The sequence below is a fragment of the Erinaceus europaeus genome, chromosome 19 (assembly GCF_950295315.1).
Source record: "Erinaceus europaeus chromosome 19, mEriEur2.1, whole genome shotgun sequence".
NCBI lineage: Eukaryota > Metazoa > Chordata > Mammalia > Eulipotyphla > Erinaceidae > Erinaceus > Erinaceus europaeus.
The window spans coordinates 25442861-25470251 of NC_080180.1; the positions used below are offsets into that span (position 1 = coordinate 25442861).

The 27391-nt window shown below is 49.2% G+C and overlaps 1 protein-coding gene across 6 annotated transcripts; it reads left to right on the plus strand.

The window, feature by feature from the left end:
* The first annotated feature begins 2225 nt into the window (after window positions 1-2225).
* On the plus strand, window positions 2226-25874 carry IKBKE (inhibitor of nuclear factor kappa B kinase subunit epsilon). 6 transcript variants are annotated; one of them, XM_060178760.1, is made up of 22 exons: window positions 2226-2446; window positions 2786-2873; window positions 4132-4375; window positions 4922-5062; window positions 5469-5598; window positions 6981-7162; window positions 7477-7637; window positions 8727-8837; window positions 9104-9283; window positions 10053-10249; window positions 10899-10963; window positions 11045-11136; window positions 11266-11352; window positions 15352-15421; window positions 15756-15868; window positions 17894-17970; window positions 19875-19914; window positions 20721-20822; window positions 22103-22199; window positions 22929-23041; window positions 23204-23275; window positions 25193-25874. In XM_060178760.1, the coding sequence occupies exons 3-22, from the start codon at window positions 4289-4291 to the stop codon at window positions 25224-25226; spliced, it is 2151 nt and encodes a 716-aa protein (XP_060034743.1). In that variant the 5' UTR covers window positions 2226-2446; window positions 2786-2873; window positions 4132-4288; the 3' UTR covers window positions 25227-25874. The 6 variants fall into 6 exon arrangements, with proteins under 6 accessions (XP_060034743.1, XP_060034741.1, XP_060034742.1 ...); XM_060178758.1 differs by having other exon boundaries at window positions 2227-2446; window positions 15346-15421; XM_060178759.1 differs by having other exon boundaries at window positions 2227-2446; window positions 4258-4375; window positions 15346-15421.
* Window positions 25875-27391: the final 1517 nt, after the last annotated feature.

The window sequence follows — 27391 nt, forward strand, 5'->3', positions numbered from 1 at the left end:
AACCTAAAGACAAGAATACTGCAGATGAAGATTTGGGGTCTCCATTTTGGAAAAAGCTGGTAAGTCTAATTTAGGTATATTCCAAGGGGTCCATGATTATTAGTTTTTGCCTGTACCTGACATCTAGTATGCAAGTGGACCCAAATTATTGTCTGAGGAGATGGTGTCATAGAAAAAGGACTAAAAAGCTGAATCAGGGAAAAGAGTAGCTCCCAAATATGGGAAAGGTGCTGGGGTAGCGTGGGGCACCTCTTCCTGGGCACCTAAACTCTCTGGGTTGGAGAGAACTTGACTGGAGCAAGCCTGGGCTGCTACTCACTCAGCAATGCAGGAGAGATGACTCGAACTCATGGCAGAGTGGCAATGCAATGTCTTTATTGATCAGAGAGCAATTCTTTTAAAGGCCAGACCTGAAAGTGACAAGTCGGAAACGGAAATGGCTAGGAAAGGGGTGGAGAAAGGCAAAAGGGCGATGGGAAGGTGGAAACTTCCTTAGCAACTGGTTTGAGGGTTTTAACTGGTGGGATTAATGATACCCTGGAGGCAGGGAGGGTCTTGAAAGATAGATCAAAGGAATGAAATGGGTGGGGATCTTTCAGGCAAAACAATGATTATGTAGATAAGCCATAGTATCAGGAATGCAGGGTGGATTGAGGGAGCTAGGTTAACAATTCCCCGATAGAAAGGTGTATGAATATTGTTAACATTGCCACTATGATGTCTTAGAGCCACTCAGGAAAATGAGGTGAGACCTCTTACAGACTTCCTCCCCAGATGAAACACTGGCTGAGCTGCCTAGCTGGAACCAGCTGCCCAAGCAAGACATTCACTCAGAATGTGACCTCACAGAGGTGCCCGGTGAAGTCAGTGCCCCTCCACCTGGCCCCCTTCCTCTTGACTTGCCACTTGTGCTGAATTGATCGTCACCTGCTCATACATCTGCTCCCACTGCCTGGAACCCCTTTCCTATGGCCCCTCTTACCAGTCTGATGCCCTTTGCTGCAAAGCCTGGTCCAACATGCTTTCTGTGACAAAACAACTTGGCCACCCCCATCTGCACCCAGTGCTGGCTTCACAAAGTCACCAGTGAAGTCTAGTGCTCATCCTACTGCCCTGAGCCCTAAGTCTCTGCTTTCTAATAAGCACCAGACACAAGAGACAGACAGACAGGCAGGCATTGGTCTTGGTGAAAAGAGAGAAGTAGGGGTGTTGGTGATAACTGTGTCATTGGGGGGGGGGAATGGCACAACATTAGGCTGTGGTAAACTCAGTGGTATAAAACATAGTTACTTGTCCTTGTGGGTCAGCAGTGGGACTCTGCTTATGACATCCCTTCAGGTGCCCACACTGAGAGAGTAGACACCAGGTCACCATAATCAGTGTCAGGGAGCAGGAGGGGGGTGGTGTCTGGCATCAGAATATGAAAGCTTTGATTGGGCAACCATCTGATCCCTCCCAATTAGAGGGTGCCGAGCACTGCCAAGTGGGTGGGAGCTGGGACATTCATCCTGGTTCTGCCCTCTGGAAAGGTTGGGCAGAAGCTGAGGGCAGTGGGAAGCACCTCAGGCTGTGGGGTAAGGGCTGATCTGTCTATCTGAGCAGGAGGCAGCTCTACCCTAGGTTCCTGTTCTAGTGTCAGGGTGCTAGGGGTGGGGCTGCCAGAGGAAACCACCAGGTGTGGCCCTGGGAAAGTCCCTTCAACATTCTCTAGAAACATGGAATTTCTTAGTTTTAACCATTTCTTACCCAACTGCCATCTTGGAGCTGACCAGAGCAGCACAGACTTTACCAGCTTTCTGAGACACTGGGGTGGAGACAATGAGTCCTGCTGGGATGTTGGCACACCTGAGTGCCAGCCCAGCTTTGTGCAAACCACAGGCAAGTTCCTGATGGTGTGGGGGCCTCTGTATCTCCCATGCATGTCTGTGAAATGCTTCCCATTTCCTGAACTACTGGAAAAAGTAGTTAACTTGTCCAACCTGCTCTGCACACTCCTCCCCAGAGCCCTGAGCTTCCCCACTGCAGGGAACTGTGAGAGAGACATGAAAACAGCACCAGGAGGCCCCCACAACCACCCGGCCTTGTGCAAGCCTCCTAGAGGTCAGACTCTGGTCTAGTTGCCTCTACTTGGGAGCTCAGAGCATCCTCTTCCCCTTCCTCTAGAGTGACAATGCTGTGTGCTTCTGTCTCTTTAAGAGAGAGAGAAAGAATGAAATCAGGAAGTGCTGGAACCTGCAGAACCCTGGTTCTGGCTGGAGGCTGGGAGGCAACTCCCAGTCCCACTGCCAGCACCCAGCAAGATCACTTCATCTGGCCCAAGTCTTCCAGTCTTTGATCTTGTGGTCACCACAATGTCCTGGCCATGACTCTTGAATAACATCGAACCATGAAATCTCTGGGGGTGGCACCTGCCCCCACAAGTCTGCTCTCCCCACAGCCACATGGGGTGAGTGTGTGGTGGGGGTGGGGTTGAGGGGAAGATGGTGTAGGGCCATGAGTTGCAGAGAGGATTGTGACAGAAGCCTCTGACCCCAGACTGCCTTCCACCTTTCCAAGGTCCTTTCCTGCCAGGCGCTCCCAGGGTCTTTCTTCTCAAAAGGCAGTGTGGCAAGGAAGGTCTTCTGGAGCAGATGGGGACTGGAGCAGAGCTGGAAACCCCCAGAACTATGGGAGAGGGTGACAAACAGGAAAGGGTTAAAGGGCTGGGGCCGGTGGCCTTTGATGGAGACTGAGAATCAAACAGCCCAAACGGTGCCTCTCATCCGCCCTCCTCTTTCCGGTATAGCTCAGCTTCTGGACTTGCCACAGACAGAAAGTTTAACACACACTCATTGGGGAGAGTCTCTTCCTGATCAGCAACTGCTCAGACTGGGGTAAGTGCACTGGTGAGGTGGGTGGGGCTGGCCCCAAAGTCCAACCCAGTGTACCCAGGTGGGGCGCTGTGTGTGGCAGGCAGAGCTGACCATGCCCACTGCAGACCAGCTCCTTTGGCACAGTGTGAGCAGCCCCAGGGGCAGGGTCCAGGGCCTCCATCCCATCTAGGCTGTCCTGTGCTCCACACTGCCTGGTGTCTCCTTGCAGGCGCTGCCTCAGCACCAGCCCTGGTGGAGATCCTAAAGGCAGTGCTCACCAACATAAAGGGGGTGGAGGAGTGCTGACTTTGACCACAGTGTTCTGTACCCAGTTTCTCACCACCACCACCATCCCAGGTTAATTCTTGCTCATTCTCAGGGAAACCAATCCCAGCCTTTAGTCCTGGAACCCCAGATGCTTCTGTAAAATACAAACATTTTCTGAAACTATTCACTTTAAATAGTCTATAGCTCAGGGAGTTGACTTTCTTGAGATGTACATTTTTAAAAAACAGATTGCAGAGAGAAGGCAGAAGCTATAGGAACTCAGGCATGGGGACCCTTACTTTTGGTTTAAGAGTCTGTAAGATGTTAGCCCTGACTAGCCCAACCTTACCTGAGAGTGTTTAGGGAGCAGTGGCCCTTCTCAGTCATCCTCTGGCTCTGCTTTCCAGAGATGCCTTGTATTTAACTTCAGAGGCTTTTCTTTCTGGAACCAGTCTTTGGAGCCAAGAGGCTAGGGTGAGAACAGCATTGTCTGAGGGTTTTAGATCCTTCCCAGTACACCCAAACTCTTGACTTTGATAGTTTTCAGCCCCACCCCACCCCCATATCATATACAAACACTCTTAGCCTCTCACCACACATACACATAACAGCAGTAACCTGGCAGTGAGCTGTGGGCACAGCAGCAGGAAGCAGTGTGTGCCTGGGTGAGTGGGTGGGGAGGGGCTCAGGATCATGTTGCAATCCTGGAGATTTGTGGTGGTGTTGAAGCTGCTGCCCTTCCTCCAAGCACTATTTCTGATTCCTGGTTCAATCCCAGGCCTGGATGCCAAAACTCCAGAATGCTTAGTGCCTAGGAGAGGTGACAGAGAACAGAGGTTTGTTTCTGCAGAATGGCCTGTCTAGAGAAGGAGCTGGAGGGAGCTTGGGGAGGGAGAACAGGTAGACAGAAAACCTTGTGGCGGGGCCAGTACAGGGTGAGTGCTGAAGGCCCAGGGCTGTGCTTCTCTGGGGCTAAGTCACTGGACCTTTTATGTGCTTCACACATCCTCAGCACCCTCACCTCTGGGACTGTGTGGATCACTGCATGGGGTGAACACAGCTACTTCTCAGGCCACCAGTGTCCAGCACTGGCCTGGTTGAGAATGGAATCCTGGACCCCAGCCTGTTCTTCTTCAAGGCAGGGGGTGGCCAGCCAGTAAGGGCAGGAGATGCAGAGCACCACCAATTACCTGTGGCACACGGATGACCTGCTGGGGCAGGGGGCCACTGCCAGTGTGTACAAGGCCCGCAACAAGGTAGGACAGCCTGGCTGGAGCAGCCCTCAAGTGCGCCAAGGGTGGGGTGTGGCTGAGCAGAAGCTCTGGATTGTGTTCTTCATTCTGGGGTGGGGACACTTGAAGGGCAGAGATGTGGGGAGCTGAAAAGGGTCCCTGGGGATGCTGCCCTGGTCATGGAGTGAGAGAGAGAGAGAGAGAGCAGCAAATCTAGAGCTGCAGAGGTAGGAAGTAAGACTTGTAAGTAAGACTTGTCTGGACTTTGTTGCTTCCTGCAGGGCTGTATTAGAATAGATTCAACTTTGTGTGCAGGCTCATTCTGATAAAGCCAGACAGAACAAGTGCCTATCCAGCTCTGCTGCCGACAGTGGAAGTGGGGGCTCTCTTGTGGTCACCCACTATCAATAGCAGTAATAGCCCATAGGGGGTCAAGTCTTTCCCCTCCCAGGGAAGGGGAGGGCCATCTCTCATCTCTGATGCTGGGCAGGCAGGAGCAGGAGTGGTGGCCTTGGAGAGGTACACTTCCTGGCCAGTGATTCATTCATATATTCCTGTCATCTGGGATAGAAATCCGGGGAGCTGGTTGCTGTGAAGGTCTTCAATACTGCCAGCTATCTGCGCCCCCGTGAGGTGCAGGTGAGGGAGTTTGAAGTTCTTCGGAAGCTGAACCACCAAAACATCGTCAAGCTCTTCGCAGTGGAGGAGACGGTGAGTTCATGGCTCTATCAGAGAGGACGGTCCTGCCTGTGATCCTCACAGACTGTAATCCCAATAGGATCACATACTAATAGACTTGCTTGTATGCTCGTTAGTGGTCTGGCCAGAGCAGCAAGCTATAGAGGAAAGAATGCCAAGACCTGCCTGGAAAAAGGGACAGAGGTTGGGGGGGTGGGTGGGGCAGGAATAAAAGCAAAGAATGCTTCCCAGAAAACTTGAGTTTGAGTTTGAGCTTGAAACAATGTGAAGTCAAAGAGGGAGGCCTGGCCAGGCCATGCCAAGCCAGAAGCAGGACCCTTGGGAAGGGGGGCCCTGGGCTCTATTCAGAGCCACGTCCCACTGAGGAAGCTGGTTCCTCCCTCAGTGCCATGTCACCAAGTATCCCCTATGCCCACAGGGGGGCAGCCGGCAGAAGGTACTGGTCATGGAGTACTGCTCCAGTGGGAGCCTGCTGAGTGTGCTGGAGAGTCCAGAGAATGCCTTTGGGCTGCCAGAGGAGGAGTTCCTGGTGGTGCTGCGCTGTGTGGGTGAGACCCCTGCCTCCCACCAGGGAGCCCCCACCCCAATTCAGAGCAGCCCTAGGCCCAGCTCTCAGCAGAAGGTAACCCCCAAGAGGACATTTCCAAAGCAGATGTTCAGACATGCAAGCGTATCCAGGACCTAGGAGGCTTGTTCACACAGCTGAGACACACACGGAAGAGAGACAGAGCCCAGAGATCTGCTTCCTGCTGATCAGTAGGTGAAGACTTTCAATTTAGAAACAAAAGTCAAAATGGATTGCTTACACACCAATATAATTCACATCTATAATAACCATATGGTAAAAAACAGCCCAAATGTCATGAATAGATCAATGATTAGTAAAATATGCTCTACACCTACAATGGAGTGTTAGCCAACTTTATGGAGGCCTGGTAGTACACCTGGTAGAGCACAAGAACCTGGGTCCAAGCCCCCAGTCTCCACTTGGAAGGGCTCGGGGGGAGCTTCACAAGCAGTGAGGCAGTGCTGCAGGCTTCTCTCTCTCTCTCTCTCTCTCTCTCTTTCTCTTCCCTCTCAGTTTGTCTCTATTCTTAATTAATTAATGGATCTTGACATACACCACAGTGTGGATGTACCTGCAGATATTATGCAAATAAAGAAAACTGGCCACACAAGGAAAAAAAAATCTGTGTGCACTTCCTCCAGTGGAAAATCAGAGACAGGAAGCAGGAAGTTGGCTTCCAGGGGTTGGAGGAGGGGAAAAGGAATCATGTTTACTCCTTTAAGTTCTATTTGGGAATTTGATAGTGTTTGTTGTGGAAATGGAAAATGGTGTTTGTTTCGACCCAGGATTAATGAACCTCAAGTCATGAAACTAAATTACACTTAGAGGTGGTTAGAATGTTTAATTTTGTCTTAGCCATATTTTACCACTGCTTTTATTTTTATTTATTCTTTCCTTTTTATAGAGACAGATAGAAATTGAGAAAGGAGGAAGAGATAGAGAGGGAAAGAGACAGAGAGACACCCGAAGCACTGCTTCACCACTCTTGAAGCGTCCTCCCTGCAGGTAGGAACTGGTGGTTTGATCCCTGGCCCTTGTGCATGGCAACATATTCACTCTGCTGGTGGCACCATCACCCAGCCCCCAGCACTTCCAAACCTAATGAAATTTCTGAGAGTGGACTTCTTCCTATGACATGGCTACTGCCCACTCCAGGTTTTCTAGAAAGTCCTGATGGAACCAAGATACCCCATGTACAGAGGTTCCTCTCCTGCTTCCATGTACAGGGGTTCCTCTCTCTGCTTCCCTATGGCCTTGTCAGCATGGGGTACTCTCTCTAGCCCCAAGAATAGCTCCCCACCAAGCCAAGCCCCCATACTAGGCTGTCCCCAGCTGGACCCAGAACAGTTTCCCTCTGTCCAGCGGCCGGCATGAACCACCTGCGGGAGAATGGCATCGTGCACCGGGACATCAAGCCCGGAAACATCATGCGTCTAGTGGGCGATGAGGGCCAAAGCATCTATAAGCTCACTGACTTTGGGGCAGCCCGGGAGCTGGATGACGATGAGAAGTTCGTCTCGGTCTATGGGACTGAGGAGTACCTGGTGAGTGGGACTGTGGGGCCCTGCCCAGACCCCCTGCCCAGGCTCCTTGGTCTGGGTCTCCCTGTCCAGGCCTTCTGCAGTCAACCTTGCACTAAAGCTCACAGAGGATGGGGCTTTCCTGGTCACAATTTCCCAGAGGGGCAGAGTATGGACACACATATTCAGGAAAAGCTGACTCTGCACCAACTTTTGAGATGACAGAGAAGAATTCTGATGATCCTACTTCTGCCTGAAGGCAGGGAAGGGGGTCTGATGGGTGGGGACAGGACCTTGTCCACACTCTCCTTCACGACTGCCCCTGACCCTCTCCACAGCACCCTGACATGTATGAACGGGCGGTGCTTCGCAAGCCCCAGCAGAAAGCATTTGGAGTCACTGTGGATCTCTGGAGCATTGGGGTGACCCTGTACCATGCAGCTACTGGCAGCCTGCCCTTTGTCCCCTTTGGTGGACCACGACGCAACAAGGAGATCATGTATGTGGGCCAGGGGGCAGGGAGTGCTCCTGTGGTAGTGTCCCTAACCTGTGACCCTCCTCAGGTCTCTCAGGCCCTAGGGTGCCTGCTAAATCCTTGGTTATGAGTCCCACAGACAGAAAGTTGAACCTGACACCCCACCCCTTACAACCCTCATTCCTGATTTTGTCTTCTCCCATGAGCCATTCCTCACATCTCAGCTGAGGCCCCAAATAAGGCCCGAGGCTGTTGGTGTGGTCAGAACCCAGCTTCTGGCTCAAGGTCCTGAAGCAGCTGGAGAGTGGGCACCTGCTGACCTGGCTCCCAGAGCAAATGCAGCTCCAGGTAGATTTCCAGAAAGCAAACACACCCTCAGCTTGGGCTCAGGCTATGTGGGACCCGCACAGGCTTCCCATGGTATTTGAAAGAACCTTTTTACTTGACATAGTTTGATAGATCCTTTTGAGGATCCTGGGAACACTAAAAAAAAATTTAAAAAATGCCCTTGTAGGGACTCAGGCAGTGGTATATACAGTTGAACACACATTACTATGCACAAGGACCAGGTTCAAGCCCTAGCTCCCAACCTGCAGGGGGGATACTTCAAAAGTGTTAAAGTAGGTGTCTCTCTTGTCTCTCTTTGTCTCTCCCTCTCTACTTCCTCCTCCCCAATCAGTTTCTTTCTATCCTATTAGATTAAAAAAGAGAAAGAAGAAAAAGAAATGAAAAAAAAAGCCATTGTAAATTAATGATAACTGCATTCACATACTCTCCCCAAATAACTTACCTTTTCCTACCAAGTGGGAATGGAGTTGGGGGTTGTTTTCGGTTAGGGAAAGGGGAGGAGACACATGGATGTAAGGCTGTGGGAAGGCTGGATGGATGGACAGGGAAGTTGCTTGGGAGCCTGTGTGCTAGGGTGAGGGTGTGAAGGCAGACTGAACTGTGGGGTGCAGAGAACAATCAAGACAGGGACTCTCAGACTCCACTTTCCCAGACACTTCCACACCTGGAGGTGACAAAAGGACCTGAACCACTATTTGGAGACTCCCGCCCTTGCTGTGGCTGTCATGCCTTAGGCCCTGCTGATATGGTTCTGCTCCGACCCAGGTACCGCATTACCACAGAGAAACCAGCCGGAGCCATTTCAGGTGCTCAGAAGCAGGAGAACGGGCCACTGGAGTGGAGCTATAGCCTCCCCATCACCTGCCAGCTGTCCATGTAAGTGGGACCATGGGTGGGTGACCCCCACCCCCGGGCTGTGCATCACCTCTCTGATGGGAGCCAAGGGCTGTCTTGCCTGCTGGCAGCTGGAAGACATCACTCTCCCTTTCTGCCTTAGTTTACCCCCCTAGATGCTGGAACCAGCTCCTGCAGCACTTCCTCCCCATCCTCCCTGACCCTGGGCCTAGCTTCCCTTGGAAAGCCCCTGCCATTCCACTCCTCCTATCTGCACCCCTGACAGTCTCCATGTTCTGGGAGGGCAGGGGTCTGCAGAGCCAGCTGGTGCCCATCCTGGCCAACATCCTGGAGGTGGAGCCTGCCAAGTGCTGGGGCTTTGACCAGTTCTTTGCGGAGACCAGTGACATCCTGCAGCGAGTTGTGGTCCACGTCTTTTCGCTGTCCCAGGCGGTCCTGCATCACGTCTATGTCCACACCCATACCACGTGAGTGGCCCAAGGGACAACCTGGCTCCCCGGGGTTGGGGGGCATGTGACCAAGCCAGTGTTCAGGTTTGAAAGCTTGGGGGGAATCTTAATTTAGGAGAATTCTATAGCATAGTGGTTATGCAAAGAGAATTATATGCCTGAGGCCCCAAAGACCAGTGGTCCCATGTTCAATCCCCAGGACCAATAAGCATAAACCAGAGCTGAGCAGTGCTCTGGTTAAAAAAAAAAAAAGTTAAAAAGGCAGTGATTTGGGCTACAAGATAGCATAACGGTTATGCAAAAGATCTTCATGCCAGAGGCTCTGAAGTCTCAGGTACCATCCCAGCACCACCATAACCAAAGATGAACGGTGCCTTGGTAAAAATAAATAAATAAACACAATAGAATACAATGCATACAATAGAATACAATATGGTGGGAGGTTAGAATATTATGCAGAAAACTGAGAAATGTTAACATGTACTAACTACTGTAAACCATTGATACTCCAAGGTGGGGGGGAAGGCCTGGAACAGGTGGTTTTACAAATAAAGTCTACAAACCTTCAAGGAAGTGTTAATGCCTACAGTTTTATTATTATTATTATTATACTTTTATTTATTTATTTTTACCAGAGCACTGGGAAACTCTAGCTTATGATGGTGGTGGGGATTGAACTTGGGGCTTTGGAGCCTCAGGCATGAAGATCTTTTGCATAACCGTTATGCTATCTCGTAGCCCAAATCATTGCTGTCTGCTGATACCTGACACCTGCCCATCTCTGCAGAGTATCTGTCTTTCTGGAGGCTGTGTACAAGCAGACCAGTGTGGCCCCCCAGCACCAGGAGTACCTCTTTGAGGGTCATCTCTGTGTCCTGGAGCCCAACTTCTCAGCCCAGCACATCGCCCACACTACAGCAAGCAGCCCCCTGACCCTGCTCAATATGGCCAGTGACGGCCCCAAGGGGCTGGTCTTCAGGGACCGTGAGTAGGGTCACCCAGGCTTGGTCTTTTCTCCTCCTTAGTCTCCTCCCAGACACAGCAGTCTGTGATTCAGGATTTTCACTACTTGCCTGTGTGTATGTGTATCCTTAGGCACATGGGGTGCAGAGAGGAGATCTAGGGTCTGAGTCTGCAAATACCTCTGGAATGCCTGGGCTTCACTGCATCCACCGAGCTTTCAAAGATGCTCCAAGTGAAACAAGGAGAGCTCTGTGCAATCTGACCTCTACAATACCTGTAAGGGGAGCCCTGATAGTTTGGGTTAGAAGAATCGAGAACCCAGGAGAGAGAATTCCAGAGCTTTGTCTTCCAGATTCTAGCAAAAGTATCATTTGAAGGATGCCAATTCCAGCCTCCTCATCTGGATCTCAGAGGCTGGGGAGAGGGACTAACCTGGAAATCCCTTGTCTTCAGGATGGTTTCAGCCCTTTCACTGGCTGTTGAGACACTATCTTGGGCAGGAGGTTGTAGTTCTCCACTATGGACATAAGAGGGCAGTGAGGGTCTGTAACTAGAAAACCACTTGCAAGTTTGTTGGGGAGTTTAGAGAATTGGTGTTTGAGGTGTAGAAAAAGTTCAAAGTTCATTCATGACCCTGTGGGCAGCACTCAGATAGGCTCTTTGTCTGCAGCTGCTCTGGACGTCCCCAAATTTGTCCCCAAAATGGACCTGCAGGCAGACTACAGCACAGCCAAGGTGAGGGGCATGCCTGGTGCAGAAGCTGGGCCAGAGCAGGACTGGGGTATGGGACCTGACCCTGACACCCATGTATTGCAGTGTGTGTTGGGCGCTGGCCACCAGGCCTTAAGGCTGGCTCGGGCTCTGCTGGCTGGGCAGGAGGTGATGCTTCGGGGGCTGTACTGGTTTGTGTGAGTGCCTGCTGGGCAGGGTGGGGCAGGGAGGGTAAGGTGGGCAAGCAGGGCAGGATCACAGGACATGCCAATGGAGGGGCTTCCTCGGTGCCCTGAAGGGTACTCTGACAGGGTTCCCTTGTGCAGGGAGATGCTCCAGGCCACATGCAGACGGACACTGGAGGTCACCAGGATGGCTCTCCTCTTCCTCAGCAGCAACCTCAGCAGTGAGAGGTGAGTGTGCTGCCTGGGTTGGAGGGGGTGGAAGACTGTTGGTACACCAGACCCCTCAGCCATTCTCTCTACACAAGTACCTCACCCTTGGTGTTTCCACTGGGGTCCCTTGCCTCTCTCACCCAGAGGTTCCACTCCCCCTCCCCTTCTGAATTAGAGAATGTATTCAGTGCCTTGCTCCCAGCCTGGTGGCATCCCAGGTAGAAGCAACTCCTGGGATACTGCCTTTCCTGAAACGAGTACAACCTCCATGCCTCCAGGAAAAGGCCCTGTCCTATCAGAAGCCTCTGTGAAGATGGAGCCTGCCCAGCCTACAGGACAGGGCACCAGGGTCTCATCCTTCATGCCCCTTCTGCTCCCTCTGCGGTATGAACCATCCTCCACCCTTGGAGGATGCCTGGATGTGGTTCTTGGAGCTCTGTGTCCTCCACTTCTCTTGGACTAATTGGGGATGATAAGTTGGAAAGAGGGAGAGTGTAGCAGAGCAAACCAAGCTGGAGGGTAGAGATGAGAGGTGAGCAGTGGGGCAGCTAGCACAGCCCTCCAAAGCTCGGAAGGCACACGGGCCATGCCCACCCCTCATATCCACTGGCTCAGGCCCCCAGGAACCAGCAGAGACCCATTATGGGGGCTGACTCACCAGAGCCTCGACCACCTTCTGGTTCAGGTCCCAGAACAGCACATCATGGACTTGGAGCATGGGGTGGGGAGCTGGGGACAGCAAAAGGAGAGGTGGTACAGGAAGGATGCCCCACGCAATCAGAGGGACCCACACTCCCCTTCTGGACATAGAAGCAGCCACAGAAATTTTCCTGGAAGAGGTGAGGCTTTTCAGACCAGAGTCAAGACTGTAAGGTTCTGTGCACAGAGAAATAGGGCAAATGACTGGGGCATGAGGAGTGCTAGTGAGTGTTGCTATAGCCAATTCTGGTGGAAAATCCTCCAGAGTAAAGCTGGAGGGATTTGGTGGGAGGGCCAGTTGGCAGGTTAGAACACAAGAAATTGACCCAGAGGTTGGGTTTTAGAACAATAAGTGGTGTAGAGAAAACCTTTGGGGCTTTTGTACCATTACATAGTAAATCTGGCTGAGTCTTGGGAAGTTAACACGACTAAACCAGTATAAACCAGAGAGCAAGTAAAGTACAACAGCTAAAACAAGGACACAACCCTTCCTTCCACTACCAACACACACACACACACACACACACACACACACACACACACACACACTCTTCTGCCATTCAGTTTTATCCAGTATTCCAGGCCCTACAATCCATCACAACTCATTCATTCATTCATTCATTCGTTCATTCATTCATTCATTCATTCATGTTGACTCACTACCATGAACCAAACACCTACTGTATTCAGGCAGGAGAGCAAAGCAGGTAGTCCTTACTTTATTTATTATTTAAAATTTTATTTATTTTATCTTAGTGAGAGAGATACAGAGAGAGATGCAGAGCAACCAGAGCACTGCTCAAGCTCTGGCTTATGGTGGTGATGGGATGGAACCTGGGGCCTCAGAGCCTCAGACCTTCAGAGCTTCAGAGCTTCAGGCAGGAGAACTTTTATATAACCATCATGCTGTCTCCCCAGCCCTGCTCCTACTTCATTTCTTTTTTCTTTCTTTTTCTTTCTTTTTTTTTTTTTTTTTAGCCTCCAGGGTTATCACTGGGACTTGGTGCCTGCAGTATGAAGCCACTGCTCCTGGAGGCTATTTTTTCCCTTTTGTTGCCCTTGTTGTTTGTCGTTGTTGTTATTATTGTTGTTGTTATTGCTGTCATTGTTGTTGGATAGGACAGAGAAATGGAGAGAGGAGGGGAAGACAGAGGGGGCAGAGAAAGATAGACACCTGCAGACCTGCTTCACCGCCTGCAGGTGGGGAGCCGGGGCTCAAACCGGAATCTTTGAGCCGGTCCTTGCACTTTGTGCCATGTGCACTTAACCCTGTGTGCTACCAGCCCTCCTTCTATTTCATTTCTAATTCTCTCCTCTCTGCTTTCCTTTCCTTCCCTCCACTCCCAAACTCAAACTCACAGATTTCTTTATTTCTAATTCTTTATTCCTATTTCCTCATCCTTTATTCCTAGTTGTTATTGCTATAAATACCAGTATATGCTAATTATAGAAAGTTAGGAAGTACAGAGAAGCAACAACACAGTTAAAATGCCACATCCTTCACCTGGGAGCTAACACAGTGGCTTATGTAGCAGACTTTCATATCTGAGGCATCGAAGGTCCCAGGATCAATCCACAGAACCACCATAAGTCAGAGCCCAGCACTGCTTTGGTCAAAAACAAACAAACAGAAAAGTAAATACCATATCCTATGACCCAGAGATGTGCTGTCACTCTAATCCTTCTAGATGTTCTTCTACTCTATATGAGCCTGTCTCAGTACTAATCAACATATGATGTCCCTTTATTTGCTGTTTTATATCCTGCTTTTCTCAGCTAATGAGTCCTCTTTTTCCATGCCAATACAATTTCGCCCTATTATCCATCATTCATACTCCCTACTTATCCTCTATATTGCCATTCCTTTCTCTCCACACCCCCTTCTTACTCTGTGGAGCCAAAGCCTGTATGTTTGGCTTTTCAGTGCTCCCAAGGCCATGTTTTCATTCAGAGAGAAGGGGAGAGCTTCCCCTGGTGCTGTGGCACTCCCATAGGTGCTGGAGCTCAAGCTGATTAATATACATAGCAAGGCTAATGAGTATGTCTCTGACCCACACATTTTCTTTTCTACGTGGCTCATACAAGGTACTTCATGCCTTCTTATGTTTCTTTAAGTCTGCTTGGTGGAGGAACAACACCCATTGTCCCACCTGCAGGATTCTTATCAGTCTTTCCTCTGGGTAGCATTGGTCTTGTTTATTGCCAACATTTCCTAGAAACTTAGAATCCTAGGCTGGGTGGATACAAGTTCAGCCACTTTGGCTGGCAGCATCACAGATGATGCCCAAAATAGCCTGGTCCACCCGACGCTGGGCAGGAGTGGCCTGACCCCTCACTTACATTTTCCCTGTGATTTTATGTGGTTTTTTGACACCACACTAATGTCTATAAGTCATATTTTTTAATTTTTTTTATTGCTACCAGAGTTATGTCTAGAGCTCTGTGCCTGCATGATGAATCCACAATTCCTAGTGGCCACTTGTTCTGTTTTAATTTTTATTTGATAGGATGGAGAGAAATTAAGAGGGGAAGGGGGTAGAAAAGGAGACAAAACAAGATCAGAAGAGAAAATACAAGTAGAACCTAAACTGGAGTTGGTGCATTACACCAAAGTAAAAGATTTTGGGGTGGGTGAGGGGAAGAGTACAGGTCCAAAAAGGATGACAGAGGACCTAGTGGGGGATTGTATTGTTATGTGGAAAACTGAGAAATGTTATGCATATACAAACTATTGTATTTACTGTCGACTGTAAAACATTAATCCTCCAATAAAGAGATTTTTTTTAAAAGGAGACAAAAAGGGAGATACCTGGAGATCCTCTTCTGAGCCCCCATCATTCATCTCTGATCTGAATACCAGGCCCACATGGGTCCTCTTTCTGGGGGGAGCATAAGCATGATGCTCATATGACAAGTCCCTGGTACATTATGGGCTGGTTTGTATAAGCACAACTTCCCCTTATCAATAAGCTGTTGATTATAGTGGAATATAGTTTCCATTAGAAAGGAATTGGACTCTTTCCCTTTAGCTATAAATGTCCCAGCTAAGGAACATCATTCGTTGTACTGCATTGTGAAGTGATGAATGATTTCATAGGTTTAGGTTGCTTGTCTAAATATATCTTTATCTTCACTCTCTGCAGTGCTCAACAATGTCACAGCAATGGTGGTAGGGCCACCTTCACATTGCTGCCTCTGTTTCAATCATGTAACTCCTCAGATATTCCCCAAGTCAGCAAGGCTGTGCCAAGATGCCTTACCCAATGTGTGCCTGCCAACCCCAAATGTGTCTTTCTTCCTCCTCCCCTTGAGGTTCAGCAGTGAGACTGGGATACCTGAGCTGGAGGAGCTGAGGAAGACCTTAGAGCTGAGGATCAAGCTGCGGACTGTGAGTGAGGCTGTGGCTGCCAGAGTAGAGACAGGGTGGGGGGTGGGATGGGGGGGGGTAGTGAAGGCTGCCAAGAATGGAGGGTGAGTGGCACTGGGAGATTTAGGCAATGTAGGGGGGCATTGGGGGCTACCAAGGGTAGAGGAGAGACATTGGGGGCTTCCAGGAGTGCAGGGGACACTGGGGCTTCTGCAAGTAAAGAGGGGGCACACTGAGAGCTGCCAGGAGTCAGGAAGGGGCACTGAGGGTTGCCAGTAGCAGAGTGGGTCCAATGGGGCTGCAGCCCCATCCCCAGGCTGAGGGCCCCCTGGGGGTCTGTCTTTTGGCCCCACAGTTGGTGGGGGTCCTCTCCAGATGTTCCCACAACATCACAAAGACCCAGATGAGCTTGAGCACCCTGAGCTGTGAGCTGGTGAAGAGCCGGGATCAGGTACATGAGGACAGAAGGTCTGTGGGATTTTCTTTCTTGGTGGGGTGGGTGGGTGTACATCTCAGACAGGCCTTAGATCTAAATATCACTCTCATTTCTGAACTGAGCACAGTGGCATGGAAGGGGGATGGGGGTGGGTTATAGGGACATACACACCCCTCCCCTGAGATGGGCTAAGAGAAAGACCTGAGGTGCTGCCCCCAATGGGAGTTTAACTCAAGAGTGAATTTAGCAGGTGTAGTGATTCTAAACAGAAGACTAATTTAGTTACATCCTTCTCAGAGTCACTGTTCTGGCTCCGGCCTTGGATAGGTCTTCCTATCCCTACCTCCTCACTTACTCCTCTGAACAGAAATAATGTTAAGTCATGTTTATAAGCTGGAGGCTCACTTAGGTAGGTTGACTTGCCCCAAGTCACAGAGACTAAATGACAAATGAGGGTGGTAGGGCTTAGGAAGAGGCCTGCTCCCTTCCAACACCTGTGTTTTAGGTCTGCAGGGACCTTTAAACTCTCTTGTCCCTCTTCACAAACATGAGAACCATTCACCCACCTCCACTGATCTGGGAGGGTCAGGTTGTGGGACCTGTAGTGATTGTTTGGGATCTGGTCATGATCCTACTCCTCATGCTGAACTCAAACCTTGAATCCTGCGAGTGTGTTCTCAACTGTTGTGGCTGCAAAACCTGACCTAGACTGAGATGAGCCTCTTTGCTATGCTTACTTACCCCACCCAGCTGAAAACTCTTCTGGCTTTCTGAAGGTGGAGTGTGTTTGAGGAGGAGGTGTGTCCCCAGGCTCACTGGGGTGGTCCTTCATTATAATGTGGGTACACTGGATCGCCTTTCTAAAATCAAAGCATTCTTTTCTGAAGACACCTGGCTGGTTTGAGCTGTTTGAATAAAAGACTGGATCTGAGGTCTGGTCCACACCTGGACTCAGAGACAAGAAATGCTTGCTGACTCCTGTTTCAGAAATGGCTAAGATGCAGACATTAGGAGGAAGTAAAGATAAATGAGCCATAGGGAGAGAAGTGACTATTCACTCAACATACACGCACACACACACGCGCGCGCACACACACACACACACACTGCAAGCAAAGCATTTGGAAAAAGAAAGGGAGAAACAATACCACTTTCAACCCCAGCAGAAGTCCTGTAGGGATCATTTCTGCCTCCAAAGAGAAAAGGGGCTGTTGATTCACCCTTGATTTTTATTAAAGATTGATGATAGCATTTAATAAATCTTATTTCATTTGAAATAGAGAAGAGAGAGAGAGAGAGAACACCCAGGGCATCACTCTGGTACATGCAGTGCCGGGATTGAACAAGGAGCATGCAAGTCATGTGCTCTACCCACTGAACTATTTCACAGTTGCGTGCCTCATTCTTATTTTAAACAAGAATTTTTGGTTTATTTTGTTTCCTGCTGTGTGTCAGGCATGGTGTTTACCATGCAGGCACAGTTTCTACCCTTTCCAGGTGAGCAAAGAGTGATTTCTGCCACACTACCATCCCCAACCATCAGTGCCAAGCTTGTATCTCAGGAGTCACTATTTCTAAGCCTCCTTGGGGGTCTATTCTCAAACCTCCTAGTATAGAAAATGTCACTCTCCTTAGATTTTTTTTGTTTTTAACATTTATTTATTTAGAGGGGGGGAGCACTAGTCAGCTCTGGCTTCTGGTGGTCCTGGGTATTGAACCTGGGACCTAAGAGTCTCAGGCATGAATATGTTTTGTATCACCACTATGCTGTCTCCCTGGGCCACTGTTTAGAGCTTTCTTTTGTCTATTTCACCTTTTACTAAACACTGTGTGTGTGTGTGTGTGTGTGTGTGTGTGTGTGTGTGTGTGTGTGTAAGAGAGATAGATGACCAGCTGGCCCCAAGGTATCTCAGATAAGTTTAGAGATGGGAGAATTACTTTCATCCCAAAGTGGCCTCTCAATTCAATCTAGCAGTGAGATTCCTATGCAGAGAAACAGTCTTTGCCCTCCTCTAGCCCCTCAACCCCATCACCTGCTCCCTGTCTCCTGCCTGCAGCATCCATCAGATTCAGTGCTGTGTGGACAAGATGCATCTTATCTACAAGCAGTTCAAGAAATCCAGGATGAGGCCAGGTGAGAGCAAAATATTCTTGGTTTCCCTCCCTCCCTCCCTCTCTCCCTTCTTTCCTTCCTTCCTCCCTCCCTCGCTTCTTTCCTTCCTTCCCTTTCTTCCTTCCTTCCTTCCTTCCTTCCTTCCTTCCTTCCTTCCTTCCTTCCTTCTTTCCTTCCTCTGGTCACTTATTTCTTTACACTCATTTGGCAGTGCTGCTAGAGGTGTGTGGTGCTGTGTGGAACCACCTGCAGCTGCCCTGAAGCACAGTCTGATGCCTTTATCTGTGCCTACTGCCATGTGAGAGGCTTAGATGACATAGTGGGTGGAGCCCAGCACCATAGAGGTGGCCCTTGAAAGACAAATTATCTCTAAAGTATACTTTACAGAGCCAGGGGTACTTCTTCTCCAGTGTGTTTTTGACTTACTTGAATAACTTATTTTCTAGAAGGGTGTCAGTCACTAGGCCAGACATTTTGCCTGTGTTACTACAAATTTCCACAAATACTGCAAGTTCTGAGGCAGAAGCTGCTTGCCTGAAGCAATGGAATTATGAGCAGAGTGGGGAAGGGCCTATGGGAGGCCTGGGTACAGCAAGTCCTAGAATGAGCCTGGGAAAGCTCCACCAAGTTGATTCTTGGGGTTGGGGAGCTAAGAAATCAAATACAGAACCCCCCTTTCCCCACCCTTGGCCCAAGTATTTCCTAGTGTGTAGGCTTAGACTTAGGATTGTGCAAAATCATTACTGTCACATGTGGAAATCTAAGTGTTCCCAGTCAGAATCTAAAGCGTAGAAACCCATGAAATTAATTTAAAAATCTATTTTACTTAGACAATATCTTTAAGCTATCATCTCAGCATATTTTCAATATAAACCTCATGTGTATTATGCACAGAAAGCGTATCTTCATAAAATGAAAATTCATTATAAGCAATACAGCTGTGTCCACTGGGAAAATGTTTGATAGTTTTTGCTTTAAATTTTGAATTAATTGAACTATTAGGTTGTCAGAAATGACTTTTCCAACAATGTAATAGTTGTAATAAAATGAAAACTCAGTTCTGAACCATGTGTGGTCATAAAATTGACATATATCTAGATGCCCTTCTCTCCTTGGGAGTTTTAATCCTACCTCTGGGGATGGCCTGGTAGAGTAAGAGAACATCTTGAAGAAGGAGAAACCTGGTAACCTACAAGCCTGGCCTGATAGCCAATTTGCCACTTTGCTGTGATATTGGGAGAACCTTAGAGGTTTCTGTGCCTCTGTCACTGGAATTCCATGATCCTCACACCCAGGCTGTGTGTGCTCTTACTTAAATCAAGGTTTGTAAAAACTCCAGATGCTTCTGCCCTCTCTGTTTTATGGAGGAAGAAGCAGATACATGTTTAAGCATCCCTAGCTTTTAGCCACCTCAACCTATGGAGCCACTAGTCTGAAGGGCCATCCTCTTGATGTCCAGGAGAGGGTAGCATTTCCCTGGCAGGAGCATCAGCCCTCTGGCAGAGATGACTGAGTCTAGAAGGAAGCATGTGGATACTGGCTGTTCAGCTGCTTGCTGCAGAGTTCTGTCCATAGCCTGGATATTCAGGTCTGGCCCACCAGCCTCAGGGGTATTAGATGAGGAACCCAGCCTCCCCAGTACATGGCCCCCCATGTGGTTTGTCTGCCCCCACCCCAAATCCCAGCCCTGGAGCTATTTCTCTACCCTTCTGCAGGCCCCACCTGTTAAAATGTGGGCTCCTGCTTACTTGCTGCACTGCTCAAGTTCTTCCTGGTTCTACTGGACTGTCAGCTTCTGCAAGCAGGCACAGGCTGGGCTGTCTTGACCTTTACCATTAGTTCCACACTGCCTGCCAGCCCCCAACCTTGTGGCATTTAGTTTTGGTGACATAGTCTAGATGGTGTAATTCTTGTGTTTCCTTCAGGGCTTGGCTACAATGAGGAGCAGATTCACAAGCTGGATAAGTGAGTGGCCTATCCCTCAGCAGGCGGGTGAGCTGGAGGGCAAGGGCACTAGGGCAGAGGGACCCTCTTGACCAGCCTAGGAGTGGCACAGAGCCCTGATCCCAGGCCACAGAAGAGTGGGAGGAAGGTGGGCTGGCTCTGTCTGTGGTCCCAGGAGGGAGACTGCATGACTGAGTCAGGAGAATCAGAAACAATCTTGATGTAACTGGTTTTGCTTCTGGTCTGAATACAATCATTTGCAGGATTTCTTTCCCTAACTGTGCTCGATGATTTACCACTTCCCACTTCCTGCTTCTGACCTCTGCCCGAGTGTCCCTCTGCTCCTGTTTTGGGATAATATTCCAGGAGGCCTCCCCTGATATAACCATCCTCCCCTGAGTTCCTAGCCTCTTTCTCTCTTTCTCATGCATATGAGTTCACACACACACACACACACACACACACACACACACACACACACACTTCCTTGTTTAAAAAAATTAAACTTTATTTAATTAAAAGGGGTAGAGAGGGAAAGAGAGATAGACAGATACTTGCATCATGTCTTCACTACTTATGAAGCTTTCCCCTTGAAGGTTGGGACCAGGGGCCTGAACCCAAGTCTTTGTGCCTGATAATAACTCCACTTACCCAGTGTGCCACCACTAGAGCCCTCATACTTCACTAACCATCTTTCTCCCTTTCCCTTGAGCACCAGAGTGTGTGTGTCCTTCTCCCATGTCTGTCCCATGGCATGAGTTCTTTGCCTCCCTGATCTCGTGGCTCCTGCTACTTACCTCTGTGCCTTGGTTTCACTGACTTTTTAGGGTGAACTTCAGTCATTTAGCCAAAAGGCTCCTGCAGGTCTTCCAGGAGGAGTGTGCACAGAAGTATCAGGCATCCCTGGTCACCTACAGCAAGCAGCTAAGGTAATAGTCCCATCCCCCACACCCACCCTGCTGAGCTCAGGGACCAGGATCCTTCCTGGCCTGATGCTTCTAGACCTCAGGTCACCCTGAACTTCAGTCACAGAGCACTGGTCAGAATGGGGTGGAGTCAAAGGAGCCAAATGGATGTCTTTGTGCTCCAGGTGGTCTGGGCAGTCTGTTGGGTGGGGTCTGTCCCCTGCCTGATTTAAACCCACAGTCCCTACAAACGCCTGGTCCCTACAAATGGGGGGGGGGTAGGGGAAAGCTTTATAAGTGATGAAGTAGGGCTGCAGTCTCTCTCTCTCTCTCTCTCTCTTCCTTCTCTATTTCTCTATCTCTATCCAATAATAATTTTTTAAAAAGAATTAAAAAATTAAAAAGATGTACACCATATTTCTATTTAAAAACAATAAAAAGATATATATGAATTTCAACTTTTTAATATATAAGTAGTATTTCATGTAAAAGATGTAAAGATGTAATGTATACATCTTTAAAAATACTTTATTTTTATTTTAATGAGAGAAAGATACAGAGTGAGGGAGAGAGAGAGGGAAGGAGAAAGAAAGAGAGAGAGACTAGAGCACCACTCAGTTCTGGCTTATGGTGATGCTGGGGGTAGAAACTGGGACCTCAGAGTCTCAGGCATGAAAGTCTTTTGCATAACCATTATTCTACTCCCCATTGAATATACACATCTTATCCAGTCACTCAGCTCTTGGGACAATGAACATGGGAGGGAATATGTCTCTCCTTGAATAAATATCATTATTTGTAATGCTGTTCCAGATGATTCTAATGTGTAACCAGGGTTCAGAACCAAACACTGCTTCAGTCACTGTAAGACTCAATTTTCTTTTTGTGCAATTGGGAAAATGTCTTCCCTCACTCTCTGTACTTAGAGGAGAGTTCTTAAGAGTCATGACCTTGGTTTGCTCTGGAAATGAGAGTGTGGGCAGTTCCTGCCTTAAGTGCCCCTTGTAGGCTTTCCTCTGCTTCTCTGGAGCCTGACTTGTCTTCCCCCTACTCCTCAGGGCCTGGTGATCTGGCCCTCGTCACATGTGATCTGCAGCTCCTGCTGTGGTTCTGAGGAGGCCCCCACTAGTCTCCCTCACAACCATCATCAGCATTGCTACAATGAAGGGCAGGACAGATGTGGGGACTCCTTAGCTCTGGCCTCCAGAAACCCTTCCCTGGGTGTTCATGGTGACCCAGAGGGCAGCCGGAAAGGCCCCAGGAAAAGCAAGCAAGCCAGCCTAACTGCTCTCTGCTCTCTCAAGGACAGTACATGAGACCAGGAACCACCTACGCCTGGTGGGCTGCTCTGTGGCAGCCTGTAACACGGAAGCCCAAGCAGCCCAGGAGAGCCTCAGCAAGGTGGGCATCTGCCGGGACATGTCCAAAGTGCACTTTGGTGGCATCTGCTTTTCTGCTCTGGATCTTGATGCAGGCTGAAGGGGTCTAATCCACAGGTGTGCCCTGAGGTGGGCATGGGGGGGTGGGGCAGAGGTGTTTCCTGGTGACTTCACACTGGAGGTAAGAGTAGCATCATCAGTGGTCTGGGAGGTAGTGCAGTGATAAAGCTTTGGACTCTCAAGTATGAGGTCCTGAGTTTGATCCCAGGCAGCACATGTGCCAGAGTGATGTCTGGTTCTCTCTCTCCTCCTATCTTTCTCATAAATAAATAAAATCTTTAAAAAAAAAAAAAAAAGAGTAGCATCATCAAAACACTGGAACAACTGTCTTAGTCCCTTAGAGGCATGAAGGCTACTCATGAGTCAGGTGACAGGGACTCTAAGTTTTCTGAGCTGCTCTTTGCAAGGAGACTCCCTACACAGGCAGCTTCTAGGATGCCTGCTCTGCCCTCCCAGAGACCACCTGTGGTCGCTCTGCCCATCTTTGCAGCTGTCATATAAGATCACAGGGATGTGTGAGACAGAGGAGAAGGCAGCAGACCAATGAGGTGGGAACCAGAGCTTGGGGGAAAGGCCTGAGTATTCTGAGCCTCCAGGTACACAGGCTGGGCCCATCACCCTTCCTCAGCAGCCCCTTCCAATTACACAAAGCTGGCTCTTCCCTTCTTACTTATGTGTGGTTTCCCTTCAGACCCTGGACCTGCTATCCCATCAGCTCCTTCAGGACAGAGCAAAGGGGACCCAGACCTCACTGCCCACCACAGCTGCTCATCTCAGCCCTCTACCAAAAGACCTGATTATCCAGTAAGTTCCAGGGGAAGTGTGAGGGATATAGAGACAAGGCAGGCGAGGCTAGGACCCCAGAGCTTTGCTTCATGCCAGAGGCGGTCTGGGTGGGCCTCCCGGGAGGGGTCTGGGCTGACCAAATTGGGCCTCAGCCACAGCAGTCTCTTGTGCTTCACCCAGCATGCAGGAGCTCTGTGAGGGGATGAAGCTGCTGGCCTGTGACCTCCAGGACAACAACCGCATCATTGAAAGGTGAAATGCTCTTCAGTGTGCAAGGGAGGGCTGGGCTCCCAAATGGCCCTCATCTTAATAAGTACATAGGGCACATGCAGGCGTGATAAACACTGGCACTTTGGCCTTGTGCACAGGTAAGTTGTTTAGAGGGTGTGCTTCGGTTGATCAGACACCACCCCACACATAGTGCAGACTATGGGTTAATCCGACACTGGGTTTCTCCAGCCTGTTGGGACTTATAGAGCCACCAGCAGCAGGCCCAGCTTAGAGATTCAGTGCCATCACCTGACTAGACTGACCTCCTCAGGAAGAGGACACCAGAGAGGCTGCTGAGGGAGCATGACAGGCTCAGAGTTTTGGAGTTTGTGTACCAGTAATCTCACCAGAAGAAAACTGGAGAATAATAATTTATTTAATTTTCATATGAATAGAAATTATTTTTAAAATAATTTTATTGTTATTAATAGTCTGTTATAGGATTATAAGATTACAATGCATAGTTCCACACCACACCCACCACCAAAGTTCCATATATCCATTATCCCACCTCCTAAATATAACCACCAGAGTTCTCATGCATCTTATAGTTTGCTTGATTCTGTTTTGTTTGAATTTTTTTTGGCAAATTCATGTAAATCAGATTGCTAGACTCCACATATGAGTGAAACCATCTGGTAGTTTTCTTTCATCTCTTTACTTATTTTGCTAAGCATAGATACCTCCAGTCCCATCCATTTTGTCCCAAAAGATACAGTATTATCTTTTTTGTTCACAGAGTTGTCCTCCATGGAATATATATCCCATAACTTCTTTAGCCAGTCATCTGTTGCTAGGCATTTAGGCTGCTTCCACTCTTTGGCCACTATGAATAATGCAGCTATGTTTCTTTGAATTAGTGTTTGAGTCTCCACTGTATAAATGCTGAATCATAAGGTAAACTCAACCAATTTATGTAGCCAAGTAAGCAGTCCCACTTCACAAACACATAGAAAAGGGAAGGAAGGACATACTCTCAGAATAAAGGTCAGTTGGTCCTTGCGCTAAAGGTCAGTGGACCTGTCTACATTTAGGCAGGCCTACAAACACCTGCAACACCCTCTCATCATCCTGGGCTCAGGGGTGCAGAGGGATAGTCCCCCCAGATTTGACTTCTTCCTCTGTTCTTTACCAAGTTCATGAGCTGGGAGTCTGGTTCAGCTCTGGGTTCCATTTCTTGATCTGAGGTGTAAGATAGGATTTCCTACTTTGACATATTGACATAGGGTTAAAATTGGGTGAGACACATAGTGCAGAGACAGGAGGACTGAGTGGTAGGTGTCCTACAAAGGTTGTACCAGCCTGCGTGACTCGGACTCCCTCACTCTGCCCTTCCTGGCTGCTAGAATTAAGGGGGCATGCGGGGGGAGGCAGGAGCAGGGTTCAGTGAGCTGTTGGTTTGAGGAAGAATCTCTGCCTCACCCCATTCCAGTCAGGGGGAAACCCATCCTCTTAATTACCCTCATAGAGGAGACTTTGTGGCTCCTTGGAAAGATAGCCCTGGCGGGTAGGAAGTTCTAATTTTAGTGTGGACATAAATTTTTCTTGCTATGATATGTAGTCTATTTACATCTGGTGCAAAACTTTATTTTAGTGAAATGTCACTTCCTTCATCAGTGCTGTTGCCAAAGAATCAAACCATTTTGAGTCTCTCTTCCATTCTTCTGAACCCCTGACTGAACAGTTGATTCACCTGAAAGATTTTCCAAATGCAGTTGCCCAAGGCTCACCAACAAAGACTGCCAGGTGATCCTAATGTGTGGTGATGGAAGAGAAGCAGAGAGGTCTTGCTGAGAGAGGTCTTGCTGAGGACTGCATGAGGCCAGGAGGGTAGACATCATTGCATTGCAATGGCATTGTACTGCACTGGCCTGATCTAACCTGCCCCTTTCTTTACAGGCTAAGTAGGGACCCACTGTCTTCTGACGTCTGACTAGTGTGACATGTAATGCATCCTGAAGCATTAGAATCATTCAAACACTGCTCTCCTGCCTGCACTGCGGAACCACCATGGGACACTGGCAGGTCCCTTCTCATCAGCTACCTTCCTCCTGGCCCAAAGCTGGGAGATGTTACCAGCATTACCTTCCACTGCCTTCCTGTGGGGAGAGTTACAGCAAGCAAAACATGGAGCAACAGGCCTTCTCTGTCAGGACACACTGGGAGAGGCTTTGAGGAAAAGAAGTTCCTCTGAGTCTCCTACTCATCCACTCTTCCGGGAGGAGGCCTCCTGGGGTATCTCAGGGTTCTCACTCAAAGGACCAACCCATCTCCCTTCTTACTCTGTTTCCCAGGGAATGCTTACCCCTCGCCTCACCGTGCTCAGCCTGGCACCACAGAGCCCAGTTTTGCTTTTACTTTGGGTCTAGCCGATCCAAAGGGTGAAGAGATGGATGGTGAGGCCAGGCCTGGTGTTTTGGGCCACTATACCTCCTCTGTCTACAGAGACACCAGGTTCTGGCTTTGCAGCCAGTTGGGTCAGCAGCAGCCTGGCTGTTTCATACTGGGCTTGTCTAGGTTACTGAAGAGATAGGAGGCCTGCGCCTTCAAGAGCTGAAATTAAATGCAGCCTCCTTTTCTATTTCTGAGTGGCTGTCTGATCTGGGAGGCTTCTGAGTGAACTGTTTCCCAGAAGGCACAGGGTGGAGATCTGTGAGCAGAGGATTGGGAAATGGAGCAGGACTGGCCCTCCCAACTTCTGCCTTTCTCTGAACTGGGCTTTGACTTCAGAGAAGAGCCTCCTGCTGGGAGGACTTGCCTTCCCATGCCTCTCTTCAACATTTGGGGAAGTGTATAAAGCATCTGAAACTTGGGGAGAAAGTTCCTTTTTTTTTTTTAACCTCCATCCACCATCTGAGTGCTTACTCCTTTCTCTTCGTACCCACCACTGTTCAAAACCTGGCTGTGTTCTAGGTACTGAGTTTGAACATAATCGTAGGCTGTTAAATCTGAAATCTAGCAAATTTAGTTCTGCTGTACTACTTGCAAACTTTTTTTTTTTTTTGGCCATCATGTTTACCACTGGGACTCAGTGCCTGAACCATGCCACCATTTCACTGTTCCTGAAGGCCATCTTTCCCATTTTTGTTGCCCTTGTTGTTGTTGTTCTTATTGTTATTGCTGTTGTTGTTGGATAGAACAGAGAGAAATTGAGAGAGGAGGGGAAGACAGAGAGGAGTATAGAGAGATAGACACCTACAGACCTGCTTCACCACTTGTAAAGCGACTTCCTTGCAGGTGGGCAGCCAGGGGTTCTAACCAGGATCCTTACGCCAGTCCTTGGCTTTGTGCCATGTGTGCTTAACCCACGGCACTACCACCCAACCCCCCTTTTCCTTATTTTTGATAAAAGGTAAGATACAGACAGGGAAAGAGAGGGGAGAGACAGAGAGAAGGGACACCACAACACTGGTCCCTAGGGCAGACAGGAAAGGGGACTCACGCCTGGGTCTTCACACATGCTGATGTGTGCACTCTGCCAGGCATGCCACCTCCCTGTCCCATTCTGGCCTTCTTTTAAGGAGAGCTGGACTACTCACCAACCTAGGGGCAGGGTAGGGACTTAGTAATGAATCCCTAATGGCGGGAGGGAGATAGTGTAGAGTCCTACGCTGAAGCATGAAGACAACATGAGTGAGGCATGATCCCAAATAGCCCGAGCTAATTCTCTTGGGGCATCTTCTCCCTCAGAGGTGACTGTGCCTGAAGACCCAGCAGGACAGGAGTGAGGAAGGGGGCCTGCACAGTAGCTTCTACACACTGTGTCTCTGTGGAATGCCAGCACCCTTTAAAGACCCAGGAGAGGGTTCCTGGGGGTGGGTGAACTGGTTCTAGGCCCAGGTGGCTTCATGTGTGCTGGTCAGACCTCACACCTAGGGGGTCACGTAAGCCCCCATGTTCTGGGGCCCTAGGAACTAGCTGCTGCCTTGATGCAGTGGACACTGGACCAGCACTGGGCCTGTCTGTGGGAAGTTCAGCCTGGCTGCTGGCTGCTGGCTGCTGGCTAGCCTGTGGCCCTGCAGGGGAGTCCCATGGTGGATTTTCCCTGGCATCTATGGCTGCTTCTGGACTCTGCATGCTTGGTGAAGCTCTGCACCT

Coding starts and splice junctions, on each gene's coding strand:
- IKBKE (XM_060178758.1), top strand. CDS start 4,289: ATGCAGAGCACCACCAATTACCTGTGGCACACGGATGACCTGCTGGGG. Junction 20,823..22,102: donor ACCTACAGCAAGCAGCTAAG/GTAATAGTCCCA, acceptor TGCTCTCTCAAG/GACAGTACATGAGACCAGGA. Junction 23,276..25,192: donor AACAACCGCATCATTGAAAG/GTGAAATGCTCT, acceptor CTTTCTTTACAG/GCTAAGTAGGGACCCACTGT.